Source organism: Hetaerina americana, unplaced genomic scaffold, assembly GCF_022747635.1.
Source record: "Hetaerina americana unplaced genomic scaffold, ioHetAmer1.1.p SCAF_8, whole genome shotgun sequence".
In the NCBI taxonomy this organism is placed as follows: Eukaryota; Metazoa; Arthropoda; class Insecta; order Odonata; family Calopterygidae; genus Hetaerina; species Hetaerina americana.
Genome location: NW_027287427.1, coordinates 22,800,925 through 22,815,584, shown reverse-complemented (window position 1 = coordinate 22,815,584; position 14,660 = coordinate 22,800,925). Strand labels below are relative to the sequence as shown.

The 14,660-nt window shown below is 34.4% G+C and overlaps 2 protein-coding genes across 2 annotated transcripts; one reads left to right on the top strand and one right to left on the bottom strand.

The window, feature by feature from the left end:
- Positions 1 to 2,245: 2,245 nt before the first annotated feature.
- LOC139697960 (uncharacterized) lies at positions 2,246 to 13,480 on the top strand. The gene is made up of 8 exons (XM_071596816.1): positions 2,246 to 2,292; positions 2,614 to 2,774; positions 3,680 to 3,826; positions 11,931 to 12,115; positions 12,600 to 12,817; positions 12,937 to 13,151; positions 13,228 to 13,395; positions 13,452 to 13,480. Exons 1-8 carry the CDS (start codon positions 2,288 to 2,290, stop codon positions 13,478 to 13,480), a joined length of 1,128 nt encoding a protein of 375 aa, XP_071452917.1. The 5' UTR covers positions 2,246 to 2,287.
- Positions 6,879 to 9,477, bottom strand: LOC139697737 (RWD domain-containing protein 2A). The gene is made up of 3 exons (XM_071596562.1): positions 9,096 to 9,477; positions 8,585 to 9,010; positions 6,879 to 8,465 (listed from the first exon to the last, which is right to left on the bottom strand). The coding sequence occupies exons 1-3, from the start codon at positions 9,378 to 9,380 to the stop codon at positions 8,199 to 8,201; spliced, it is 978 nt and encodes a 325-aa protein (XP_071452663.1). The 5' UTR covers positions 9,381 to 9,477; the 3' UTR covers positions 6,879 to 8,198.
- Positions 13,481 to 14,660: the final 1,180 nt, after the last annotated feature.

Below are 14,660 nucleotides of genomic sequence, written 5' to 3'. Positions count from 1 at the left end.
TTTTATTTTAGGTACTTTAATTTCTTCTTATCTTTATTTGTTTGCTTTCCTCTTTGGTTGTCTCAAAAGAGGCTGACAGATTTTGAGTTAATAATAGGAATTATTTGAATAAATGGCTAAAAACTTGTGCCTGAAATCGATAGCTAAAGTGAAACTTTTTCCCATACCTATTTCCTATTGTATGATTTCACCAATTGCCGAAACTGTCCTCTTCTTTTCAGGACAATGAATTTTTTGCTGTGACCTCTGACTATTGACAGAGAGCAGATTAAGCTAGATTTGCAGATGACCAAATGGGTTACCCAGTCATACAGTATTTATATTAGTCACTGAGCAAGTTTCAGATTTGTTGTGAAATTTATGGAACGATGTCAATTCATAACAAAATGAAAATAATGAGGTTCACGAGAATAGTAATTCTAAATTGGACAGCAAAGTGAGAGGTCATATATTAAAGAAACAGTTCACATATTTGAGCAGTACTTGGGAGGGGGTTGGACAAAATGTTAGAAGCATTAAATAAGTAAGCATTCATTAAGAGAAACTTAATCACAGGTATCTTAAGTAAAACAAAAGAAAGATGGGCAAAGACATGAAGCATAATTGTATATGGGTCTGAGACTTTATAATTGAGGAATAAAGATTAGCATAGATTGGAGACTGCTGATATGTGAATAGAGAATAATTAAGAAAGTGATATTACAAAAACCATGACAAGCTGAGCACAGAGAAGGGAGTTATTTTTTGTGCTAATTCAGATCCAGAACAATTCGATGGAGGAGAAATTGAAGGTTGGGCAAGCCTAGGTGAAATAACTAGGACGCTGGATTAATTAAAAATAGCAATTTTCCACAAAAATAAAATTTAATGCGACCGGTTTCAATGTTACTACATCATCATCATGTGATAGTTAAACCTCAGAGTCCAGTATATATATGATTAAAGGCAAGACTCTGAGGTTTAACTATCACCTGATGATGATGTAGTAACATTGAAACCGGTCGCATTAAATTTTATTTTTGTGGAAAATTGCTATTTTTAATTAATCATGATATTCCACCATATCACGCCTGAAACGTCTCTTTTTAGGTCGTTGGATAGCATGAAGGGCAGTAGAAAGTGTGCCTATAAAAAATGATTTAGTATAAAGTATAATTTTTTAATGCTTATAAGTGTTATGTTCCATAGAAATCCAAAACATATGGTGTATTAATTTTGAAAGCCAATCTAGAATCCTCTTGTTACCCTTAGACTACTATGGCTGATCTCAAGATTGGTTTTATGGAGCTTTCCATTGAATTCTCATCTCAGATATACCTTATATAATTTTTTCATTATTTTCTCTATCCCTTTTCTCTTGTACAATTTTATTCTTCATGCTAATATTATTTAATAAGGGTAATTTGCATCAAGATTACCAGTCAGCTATTGTATTCCACCCAGAACTTTCCAATGGGAAGATTGCTAATCCAAGGTTCAATTCTGGATGATGCCTCTGGGCATCCTCAACTTCTCCCAAACTGTGTCAACTTCTTTGACCCAGAAAAATCAAAGGTTTTTCTCCTAGTTGAGGGACTTTTTGGGCCACAGACCTAACCACAGGGAGCATAATGAAAAAAACTGCTGCCCCCCATCCCCCCTCCCACACTGTGTGAATTTCACATGTTGTGGGGTTAGTATTACGTGAACTCTGCCTTCTTTCAAAGCAAGCACCAGATTAATTATTCATTTAGATACCTACAATTAGGGAAGCTTTGGCGTGTGGAGCCTTAAATCCTACATCACTTAATTGTCACTAACATTTCTTCTCTGTGGGTTTTTATTCTTTATCTTATTTTTTTATGTTCACGATAAAATTGTATCAAAAATTTTGACTAGTGAATCTGCTCATTTTTATGTCTTATGGTGTACAAAATGGTTATTATATAAATATTGCCGTTATATCTTACAATGTTTCCAGTAAAGATTTATAAATGTCCAATACTTTAAATTTGAGCGCGCCATTTAATTGTCTTCCCTTCATTTTCCCCCTGTTACACATAGCCTAAGAAATCTTGCAAAATGAACAAAAAACAATTATTTCAAATTAATATGAGCGATTTCTAATGAATTTCGGGAGAATCAAAAAATCATTTATGAATGTATTGGTCTTTTGTTCTTTTATACTCGAGCCCTGCGCCACCTACACGTCGCATAAATTGATTGCGCGGCAATGGGCGCAGTTCAATTGCAGTTACGGTTATGATGTGCGGTGTTCTCTTCTTTTGAGTCAAATGTGGTGATCATAATGGGGTAAGTTCCACTAAGCCGTTATTTTTATCAAGTGCAATTGGAGTAGTCTTGTGGATAATGTTATGAGACTAAATAGAACCGTTATAGTTACAAAATGATGCCACACCATACCAGACAGCGTTGAAGTTTTGCGTAGTTTTTTCCTATGGTTTTGGTTCTAGCGATAATGAAACTAAAAGGATACAGCAAGTCAAATATTCCGAATCGTTTTCAATATTTCGTTCGGTGACCCTTAAGCATTTTCGTGAGGGAATATTTTTGTATTCTATGCGCTGCTCAATATTGGCTGCCAGTAATAATGTGTGGATTTTTCGTTTTCAGCGTCAGAATGGACGGTTTTATGTCTGCGCTTATTTTAATTATAACCTTAAGTTCGTCATGTTTTCATCTTGTGTCCTGCGGTCGAATGACGGATATTCTGGAAGCCAGCGCAGATTTTTTGGAGAAGGCGTTTTCACAAGAATTGGACTTCGATTCGCCCGGTAATGAAAATTACGAAATATTGAGTTGCTTTAACAACATACCGTAATTGAAATGAGAATTTCACAATTTTATTTTGCAGAAAAAAGAAAATTAAGTACATAAGTGATAATTAAGTAACACTGTTGCCCATCTTTAGCTACCACTACCGTATATGGTTGTGTGTCGATCGCATAATCATTTAATTTAACTAATTGGTAAATTTGACCTTTTCATTACACGGTAATGACAACCAGAAGGGTTGTAGATAGTGCATGTATATCAGGATGGGGGAGAATTGAAGACAGTTTATTAGGTTCAATATTTGTTGTGCACTTGCAAAGCCCCTGCTTTGAATTATTAAATTCCGTTTGGAAATGAGGCTAAATACTAAGTTGCTTTGTGCGCAAGAAGATTTAAACCAGTTTCCCATGATTCCATAGGTCAACAGTACTATACGTTAGCATTCCATGAAATGGATCATACCCAAATTTTGATGCGTTTTTTTTCTAGTCTTAAAACTAGCACATTTCTTTTCTATCCCCAGACAAAACTGCTGTTGTCATTGCAGGCTTGCTGGTGCTGTAACAGTCACGAATTTTGCATAATCAAAAACTAGTGCATAGTCACTTACAAAATTTTGAACTCTTGCATAGGCACAAAATTTTAGTCATCTTCTCTCAATTGAGCCAAAAACCTGCATATACTAGATAACTACATCAAACCCCATGACTATGTCAATTAAATTTGATTGAATTAATTTTGGGTATATTTTTACCACCAATTCCCTAAATCTCATCTCTCTTTTTGAACGTAATCTAAATGTAGAGGAACATCTTGTGCAAAGTATGGAGTAATGAAATAAACATAAGAAAACAAGGCCAATACAAGTAATGATGGTAAATTGTGTATTTTGTTTGAATTTCAGATGTATTTTCTGAAGAATGGATAGAAAAATCAGAACAGATCATGAAAAAGTATGTTAGAAAAATAAAAGAAGTTCACAATCTGGAGGAGCATGTTGTGAAAAAGAGGGGCACTGATGAACAACTCACTATAACCAGAGATTACCAAGGTCAGTGGTTAGGATTTTTTCCTTGATATAATTTAACTTAGTCAAGGTTCTACAGGACTTTTTGTTGCATTATTTTTTGACTCCTACTTAATGCTTCCAAGGATAACAGTTTGGACTGATGATCTGAAACATTTTCTGAATTGATTAGATGCTATCCACCTAATTTTGGGATACTTCTGGATTAACACACTTCTGTTTCTTTTCTCAATGATTTATGCATCCCTTGAACAACTGTAAACCCTTCTCCCATTTCTAGACACATTCCTTATTTATCTAGTATTCCCCAGGATGTGACAATGAATAATTTATAGCCTTCTCCAGGCAGTCAGGTGGTATGCAAGAGGATAGTTTGCTGCTTGTTGTGGGCTTCCACCCTTCCTGGAAATATAATTAATGATTTCAAATTCTATTTGAGGTGACTAGCTGGTGGATTTTGATTAAACAGGCAAGTAATATGCTCCAAGGGTGTGTTACTGCCTTATTTCACAATCTTTTACACTCTCCACCATGGGGTTTCCACTGCTCATTAAGCACTTCTCAAAATGTATTTTCCAATAATATGCAAGAGACAACAGAAAGATAGGAACAATTTTTCTCTCCTGTATCACCTCTTTATCGGAATAGGTAGGCATTATGCCACCCTACCCATTGTCCCTTGCTAGCCACTTCAAGAAGGCTTGCAGTTAATTATTTTAATTCACGAAAGTAGCTTGTGCAGAGTATATTACAGTGGAAATGAGTACACATTGTGAAGATCTAATTTCATAGCATGAAAAGTCTGCAAGTTTAGTAATTGAACAAAACCAGAAATTTCATAGTAGTTTGCAATGAGCACAAGGAAAGGAAACCCAAAGGTTTAAAAATTCTCCAAACCAAATGAGAATGTCTTCAGTTGATTTATAACTCCAATTTTTCACGTATATTGTTAAGGTATTTTTCTTCATATAGTTATTTTCATTATTTGTATAAACATCTACAATGTCATAATTATGCTGGTGGTATGGAAATGTAGCCTACATCATACTTCGCTGGGTGCTTTGAGGGAATGTAGTTAGAACACCAGCCTCAATTTTGTATAATTGTGATTGAAAATAGTAGAATGCACTTAGATTTTTCTTTTGATATGGTTCACTTTCTTGGCTTGGTCGTGATTGCTGTTTATTTCGTAAAAGAAGAGAGTAAATCTTAAGATTTTGGTATTTATTTTTCTGATTTTATCATTTAGGTCTAAACTGCCAATATGGTGCAGGATTTTTTACCTTCTGTGTCAGATGTGGTCATGTGTCCTTTTTTTTTAAGTTTCATAGAGCAGGTCTCACAGTACCTTTATAATTGGAGAGTTGACTAGTGGGCTGAGCATTCAAGGATTGACTAACATCCAGGTCTCAAATCTAAGTGATTGTGAACCACCCATGGAAATTAACTGGCGGAAAAATGCCCCAAAGAATTACAAATATAATTTCAACCAAATTAGGCTCAGAAACAGCAATTTTCCCAATAAAAATATTGGGGAGTCAATTATTTCAAAAATCTGCTAAGGCATACAGATTTCAAATTTTTCATTTTTTTAATTCTGCAGTAAAAATGAAACAATTCATAACTGTTATGTATTGCAGTGTATGCATGCATTTAAATTGCATTAAAATTCTATTGGGCCTGAAATAGCATGGCTAGTATGCGACATTAGAGTGAGAAAATTATTTGGCGCATGCGAAAAAGTTGATTTAAATTTAAAACACTTAAATAGTTGTTTGTCAGTCAAAACTTAAGTTTTTGGAACAAACAAACCCTTACACTATTATGCAAGTTGACATAACTTTTAGGACAACAACAGCTGAAATTTCTCACTCTTTATAGTAAGTAGTAAGTTTAGTAGCCGTTACATTTTCCAAAAGGTAGGCAAGAGTATAACCACTAAATTTTCATATCATGGCAGAATATTCTTAGACATTCCATGTCACCATGATGATAATTTAGGAAAGATTACTGTGGGACAAAGTGTATATCAATAAAAATGCATTATTTCAAAAGTCTTCCCGATCATTCTCACTCAACAGCAATTAGACAGGGAAGAAGTTATTATAATGCCCAAGCCTATAGCTAATCAACACCTTGATTAAATGTTGATATACATATGCTACTAAAGTGCATTTGCATTAGTGTACAACTCAAAAGATATAATTTAAAAAAATTCCTTTCTATTCATTTTTTTAAACCTATTGCTTTTATTTCCCCTAATGCTAATGAATACTCTTTTATTTAACCATCTTTTAAATAAGGAAGACTTTACAGACAATTGACTGATTTGGTCTCTGAAAACGTGGTTGTCCACTCCTACCAAGCTGAAACACCTTTTGTTCTACGTTGTTCTTCCAAGTCTCCATGGTTTCTATTTCCCTTGATGCCACCTAAACTAAACATGCTTCCCTTTGCAAAAAAAAGTGCCCCTTCTATTAGTCTTCAGCATCCTACTGCCACTCAAAATTATTATGTATTACTCAATATATCATCATCTCCTTCATTTACTTTCCCCCTCATTTAGTACCTCCTATCTCTTCTAGTCACCTCTCCTATCTTTGACATAGTTAAATAGGATTTAAGAACAATAATTCATAAAAAATATATATATCCTGGAAAAACAAATATAGTCTCTTTGAGAGCTGTGCTTTTTTTTCCAATAATGGTAGGGGTAAAAAAATTAAAGTTTCTGGCATCACTTGGTGGAAAATCTTCACATTGAAACTGAAACTAAACAACTAACTTTTCCACGTTGAAAAATTTCGTATTTACTACCTAGGTTTCGTTATGGTATAACATCATTGGGTCACACCTGATGATGTTATACCATAATGAACCCCTCGGTAGTAAATAAAAATTTTTTACATGGAAAAGCGAAGTTGTTTAGTTTCAATTTCAGTATGGGTAAATTGAATTCGTATACCTTTGTCATTGGTTTCATATTAAATATATTATTTCAACTTTCACTGTGTGTGATTAAATCCAGGTACAGAGTGCTTCCTTTCTGTGATATATCACAATTTTATTTGTTGCATTCAGAAAAACATTCCTTTGGTAGAAATAGTCCCTTCATTTTATACATTTCTAATTTTTTCACTTCGGTAATCAATGGTATTATTTTATATAAAATTTATGAATCCACAGTGATTACAAATTGGTGGAATCCACATGGTTTCAACAATGAAATCCACCTTATTCCCAGTAGCAAATGAATCCCACCTAAATTCCACGAGAACATGTTTCACATGGCATCCAAGTTATTTAAAAAAAGGTTTTTCATTGAGTTGGATGCCTCTTTAAAATTTGAATGACTTTTCAGGACTTAAGTCACAAAAAATGCCATGCAAACTTTAAAGTAGTTTCTTGCACAGAGTATTTTCATCAGATATTTACAGAAACATTCAAGTTCAAATTCAATTCTTTATGACTTTCACCATATGAAACATGTCATCACCCACATTCTCTCTTATGTGGATTTATGTAAATGCAGTAACTTGTCAGATGGCAACCCAAGTTTTGTTACATAGTAGCACCTTCAGATCTTGCATGCTGGCATGATAAAAAGAGATAGCAGAGATTCCTTGCCATTGCAAATGTTTGAATACAAAGACAATTGGTTTTAAGGTGACGTCAAAGCTTATGGGACTGTGATAAATGCATTAGGAAGTGGGAAGATAGGCACGGAAAGAGTCAGTAGAAGGGATTAGGAAAAGTCAAAACACATGACTGGCAGACACGCCAACCAGAGCAACCATTAAGTATCTTGCTGGGCCATGTGACAGTCATAGTGGGAGTTTTCAATGTCATACCCTCCAATTCCCAAAACTCACACAAGACAAAAAAGAACTTTTGAGATTGCTAGAGTAGATCTCTTTCTTAAGAAGAGATTTGCATGCACAGACCATCTCTTTTACCCTTAATGGGATTTCTTCGTTCCCTGAGGAGCCTGCTACACCAGTGCTAGGACCTCTGAAATCACCAAAAGAAATAATTTTTCAAACTATTATTTACATTTGGAGCCAATGCTCTAGTTATGAGCACACTCTCATCAGTCGCAACCTTGTCCCACTTCTCCTATCTCAGTACACCGTTCATTTTTCTATTCTGTAGTTATGCAGCGATGAATTTGCTTTTGAAAATTCAGGATATTGTTTGAAAACGTTAGAAAAATAACCATCATGGATATTCGTTTAAAACCCGTACACATGTTTGAAGTGATCTACTAATGTGAAACGTGAAATGATACGAAAAATCGAGGCATATAAATATACTTGTACGAATATCTGCTGCCAATAGTTTAATAGGAAATTATTTATGCACAAAAAATATTTACAATTATAGGATAATTGGCAAATTACTGCGATGATGCAATTTCACATATTTTCCCATCGATCCCAAAATAATCACGGAAGGCATGAGCACACTGATGGCTATCCAAGTATCGAAGGAGGGCCCCCATATCCATGTGTCCGTTTCTTCCTTTAGAACTGTTTTTTTCACCAACAAATGACACCTCTTCAAACGTAGTAAATTTCCTAAGAGCTTTACATTCATCTGGATTGCCGATTGTCTCGATTTCTTTCTTTCGGCACATTATTTTCTTCCAATTCAGATGCTTAATCTGAAAAAAAACATTCGAGGCTATTAAGTATTTATCTCTCTGAAGATAAATCGAGGTGTCCAACTCTGAAGGGTTGGACACCTCGAAGAACGTGTACATAACAGCGCAAAAATACTTACTCTAGCCCACCATTCTTCGCAATTACGCGACAAACCCTCGATGCATATTATTCCTGGCCTGCCAGGAAGGCAAAAGCCAGTTATATCATATTCATGCGATAAGTCTAATATCTCTCTCCTTTTTATTTTGCTGAATATGTGATGCGAGTATATCCATAACCTAGCAAATTGTGTATCTATATCATCTAAACGCAACACTGGCATAACAACTTCTTCTATTTTAAAATATTGCTCATAACTCTCTTGAAGCCATGAAATTGCTTGTAAGACGCATATGTCACCACGATCTAAAGTTTTGACAAATGCTGCTAAATCCTTATTCAAACTATGTTGTTGATCACGGTTCAACTTTTCACTTCGAACAAATATATCAGGTTCGACGGCAGGATACTCGTGGGGAAGATTTACGTACACTTCTAATTTAATCTGAAACAAAAACTAGTATCAGATTTACTTTAAAAATATTACCGCATTGTTAAAACAATTAGGCTCTTAGAATCATCAGTCTTACCTTCTCTAACTGCAAATTTAATGTGTAATCCAAACACTGAGGAAATGCTGTGCATCTTCCATCTAGAAATTCATTGATATCTGCTATGATGCTATAGTCGTCAATACACAATTCGCCAGCGTTTGGGAACATTGACTGGATCATTTCGTATTCTGACAGTTGTAGGCGTAACATTTCTTCCAACTCACTCCTTTCAACTGAGAGCATAATTTGTTCTTCTAAATCTTTGAAATTGATAAATTCTTCACTATCCCTGCGAGTATCTCGTTGCATAGAATGTGACATCTTGATGGCATAAATGAAAGGCAAATATACTCAGTCTCCCAATACCCTCTATCCCAAATGCACACGTGCCTTTGTTGACAGTATTCCAGCCCGAGGATTCAGCCGTACCCCACCACTTGACACAGGATGTCAGTTTAGCGTTGTGATTGAAAATTACTTTCCTAAAATTTGAGCAGTAAATTTAATACCGCTAAATAATCAATATCTTAATTATTTTATTCAAGGCGAGAAATTAAGTACTTTAGTATTACAAAATATTAAAGTTCGTCGTTCCAAAGTCGATAGATTACGCGAATCGCATAAAAAGTCGATAGAATACGAGACAAACGCAGGAAACAAATTCAAATTGGCAAAGATGAACCGAAGATTTATTTGGGAAAATGTATACCTTCTAAAAGGCTAAAACCAACAGATGATACAATGTTTAATGCAGTGTACCACCTACAATACTAGATTCATGTGAATAGACATGGGTGGAATGGACTACTTACCGAAACTTCTTTACTTCTATCGTAGCAAAACAAATTTCAAAAGCTCTGTTTTTGCCTAATTTTAAGTAAATAAATTTAAATATATTGCATTTAAATATTGTGTTCACATTCCAAATTAATTTTTTAATTATTTTTAACCTTACGTAAACCAGAAATGCTAACACCACAGACTTGTTAATAAGCCAATGAGATAAACTCTCTCTGGTTTGAGGGCTTTAATCATGTATTCTCTTTTCGCAGAACGCATCATATGAGTAATAGAGATTTGTTTTTTTGTTAACTGTGATATAAATATATGCGCTTTTAGATTATAAAACCCCGCAAGTAGCTAAACTTTGAATATTGTGGTACCCACTTTTGGAGATACTGGCCTCTCTTTCATGTGTGTTTTTCATTCACCTGCAAGGGATATTTCAGTTTTTTTTGTGTTCCAAATTTTAGGAATAATGTAGTGAATTTAATGATTTCGGGTGACTTGTATGCTGACTTTAGCTCGAATTTATTGCAGAATAATCCGTGACTTGAGTAAACGTACAGGATAACACAATCTTCTTCCACAATTATCGTTGACAATTTCTCTGACGTCTCCCCCTCAGTTAGCTCTACATAAGGTACGCACTTCTTGGGACACGAAGCTTAGTTGATTAAGTTCAATACTTATTGTAATTCCAACCCTTTGTGGACTATAGTTCAGTGCAGATGGTCCTCAACATCAGTGCATTCATATTTCCATATTTTACTCCAAAGTCAATCCTGGGAGTCTCTTCTTGATTGAACGTGTCTCTGTCCTGGGAAACTCACATCGCCAAACTGGTCAAAATTGGTTTTCAGATTGTGCCAGAGGGATTTAAACACTCAATGCAATGAACAACCAGTGCAATTTTTTTTATTATTAACACATACATAGCTGAAATATGAAATTATGGTTTGGGGTAATTTTCTCCATTCCTTCAGGCTTTTTAGGCTAAAAAAATGGGTCATTCAGGTTCAGGGTATTATATCCCAGGTAAAAATAGGTCTCAACTACTTATCTTTATGGCATTTACATCTGACAATGCCTATAAATTTCCTTCACAATTGTTTTTGTCAGCACAGAAGATTGTTAGACATTAAAATATATGATGTCCTAAAATGAAACACAAGAGCCTCCAAAGACGTGATTGTAACTAATAATTCAAACTTTTTGAGCCAGAACCTGACCTATTTAGGTGTGTAACTTTTTAATTACCCACCTCGTAAAACTGAAGGAAATCTCTAATTTTCCACAGTTGAAGCGTAAAATATACCAATATCTTGTCAGTGGTACATTTACTCTAATTCAAATTCACATATTTGTAATATATGGGCTTACATTAATCTGACTCCTTATATATTGTGTGCTGTATTCATATGATCTTTGCTATGCATGTAAACCACATGTCCTGGAACCAATTACTAATAGCATTCCACTTCTTTGTTCCAAAAAGGACCACTTTATGTTGGCATTAAAATTTATAGTCATTTACCAGCAGGCATAAAAGATAAAAAGTCATACCAGTTTTTCAAATCAAGTTTTTCAAAATCCTTTTTAATCAAGAGTTGTTTTTATGAATTAAATAAGTATTTTTCGTCAGGGAATGACAAGCTGTAACAATTTTTTTCATTATAAACATGTATGTATACATCTTTCTCTTTTTTTATACGACATATCTTATATTTTACCATTGTAAAACAGTGAGAAGATATAATATGAGGAAGGGGCAATTACCTATTTTTCGATTCAGCCAATTTTTGGGGAAGTAGAGTCAACATTGTTTTATAAATTGTAGGGTCTTGGTGGATAGAATGACTTTAATAACCAAATATTTGATGATTCCTCATTTTTTAGTTGAATACTCAACATACTGGGTGTTAGGACATGGGAGGACTGAAATGAAATACTCACATGTTGAATTTAAATATGCTGTAAATGTTTTCTGCATGCATCAATTTCCATTATGTATGTTCATACTTTGTAATGGAATTTGTATGTCCCATGGAATATTGACTGAATGATAAATGAAATTTGTTTTTTCCATAGGAGTCAATGCACTAACAACAATTGAATATCTGTATGATACTACAGCCCAGTACCCACGTGATATTACGCTTTTCTACTTGTCAAATGATAAAGGTGTACGGGAATTGTGTGCTGCAACCTTGCAGTTGGTCAAAGAAGACCCAGAGCTGGAAAAGGCAAATATGATGATTGTATTCAAATTTGAGGTAAGATTCACGTGAAGTAATTAGGTAGCAGAATCAAGATCATTTAAACAATTAGATTGATAGTGTATTTATCATTGTTGATAAATAGAATGGTTGTGTTATTCAGAAATAAGATATTTTACCATAATACATATTCAGATTCTTGGTCAGGCCTTGGCAGGAGGGAAACTAATTTCTTACCTGCCTTATCTCTAACTGTTAGTATAGATCTTCCCTAGTGTTTGTAATTGACAAACTGCTGAACAATAAACACATATGTAAAAATAATTATTTTTTATCAAATGATTTATTGTGGCTGTTTTAATGTTACTTTAAAATAACAGAGCAGAAGCAGCATCTGAAAATGGATAATGCATAATGCATTTAAATATGTTAATGAACTAGATCTAGTGAAAAACTGAATGTGGATAAATTTATGTAGTTCTAATTAATTTCTCAACAACACAGCTCACTTGAATCTTTAGGAGTAAACTTTTTCTTTTAGGGTGATAAGTTCAAACTATTGGATCAAGCTCCTGTTATGGGTGGTGTTGACATTGAAAGTTTTCACATTAAAGGCATTCCATACATTGTATGTGCTGAATATGATGCTGGATCAAGTGGGAGACCTCTGGAAGGATCTGTAGTTTACAGGCTTGTTGATAAAAAACTGCAAAATGTTCAAACTCTAAATACTAAATATCCCTCGGATATAGCAATTTGGTATGTATGATAAAGCAAACATTGGTCCTGATATATTAAGTCCATGATATTCATGCATATAAGATGATTATGTATAAATGATCTAATTTTGATCTAGAATATCATTGTTTTCTTTCTAGGGAAGACTTGAATGAGATATATATGGCTGTAGCAATTTCTCAGGTTAATCAGCCTACGCATACGAGCTATGAAGCTGATAGTATTGTTTTTAGGTGGTTGGGGGAGCACTTTGACTCAATCACAACTATTAAAACCTATAATGCTAGATGTGTGACCCCTTTTAAAATTGGGAGCACAATGTATTTGGCAGTTGCAAACCATATGAATAATCAGGGTAACAACCTTATGTATTTTCTTGAATGATAATTGTGTATTCTAGACTGTTACTAATGCTTCAAATTGATCAACAGATGAAACTGACATAGACTCGGAAATTTTTAAATACAATCTCAATGAAGATCGCTTTGTATCCCATCAAAAAATAAGAACTCATGGTGCAATGGATATTAAGTTTTTCAGCTCGGCCAACAAAAGAAAAAGAGAGCACTTCATAGTTGTGGCAAATTCCTTTGAGATTGGTAAGATGCTAAACTGTTTTTTGTTGGTTTAGGAATGTAATTAATTGCTCATATAGGGGTGATAGATTTTAAAACCCTGAATTAAAGGAACCTCATTTTACTTATTTCAGGTCTGGATGGCAGCCGAATCTATGAAACTGGGTCCATCATTTATAAGTATGCAGATGACTATTTTGTTCCATTCCAAAGTATATTATTGAATGCTGCCACTCAATGGCTACCTATTAGTGTGAGTTGAGATCTGATAAAATACAAAATACTAAATGAAGTTAAATGCAATAGGTACCATCCAAATGGTTTAATTTAGTCATTGCGTGACATGGCCTTCCCATAGACACTCATCCTTTACATGGTAGAGGTAGATCAAATGCTTCACTCGTGCATTCAGTTATATCATATTGGCCAGGGCAATAATGGTGTGGTCACTCATGCCAGATAGTTTGAAGAGTAGTCGTCAAACAATAGGTTCATGCAGTGTATTCCTCAGTGAGGTGAGCTGCAAAGTTAAGTGATGTCTCATCAAGCACCATGGAGGAAGGCAATGTGAAACCATTCAATTTATTATGTAAAGAAAATTAATGTTGATGGTAGTCACTGGGAGGGAGAAGTGAATAAGTTTTATGATCAAATATAAGAAACGGTTGTATGAAGAAATAGTGATAATAATGTACAAATAAGTTCTCCACTTGATACCATTCCATATCTAGTGGAAAATTATCATTTGTTCATTATTATAATTGGATTCCACCTGATCACACCTGGAACTATGCAATTTGTTCATTATAGTGATGAGTGATTGGAAAGTTTATGTGAGCAAAGAGACTGGTGGAATGGGGGTAGGAGAGTATTGTTTGAGAATTAGGTTTTCTAATGATGAGAAAATAATCCAGTTTGGAGGATATAGAGCTATAATAACTATTAATTACTACCATACTCTGTGGCTACCAAACATTGATAGCCAAAGAATAATCCTCACAATTACCTATCTATATTATGATCGTCTTCTCCCTTGAGATAGGAGATAAGAAAAAGTGCTAGCCCCCAATGTTATTAGATGTTTTCTATGCAACCTTCCTATATAGGTAATACATCCCCCCTCTATACCCTTCCCCTAACTACTTTGCCTTACCTTAGCCTTTACTTGGGAATTCCAAGCATATAATCATTCCTCCCTCCTTCTCAACGATAAATATGGTACATATGGGTTGGTACGTAATTGTTACCACTTTATTCACCTAAAGATGTACATTCCAAAACTTGGGCTG

Coding starts and splice junctions, on each gene's coding strand:
- LOC139697737 (XM_071596562.1), bottom strand. CDS start 9,380: ATGTCACATTCTATGCAACGAGATACTCGCAGGGATAGTGAAGAATTT. Junction 9,011..9,095: donor TAAATTTGCAGTTAGAGAAG/GTAAGACTGATG, acceptor TTTTTGTTTCAG/ATTAAATTAGAAGTGTACGT. Junction 8,466..8,584: donor GCGAAGAATGGTGGGCTAGA/GTAAGTATTTTT, acceptor GTTTTTTTTCAG/ATTAAGCATCTGAATTGGAA.
- LOC139697960 (XM_071596816.1), top strand. Junction 12,818..12,936: donor CCCTCGGATATAGCAATTTG/GTATGTATGATA, acceptor TTTTCTTTCTAG/GGAAGACTTGAATGAGATAT. Junction 13,396..13,451: donor GGCAAATTCCTTTGAGATTG/GTAAGATGCTAA, acceptor TTGCTCATATAG/GGGTGATAGATTTTAAAACC.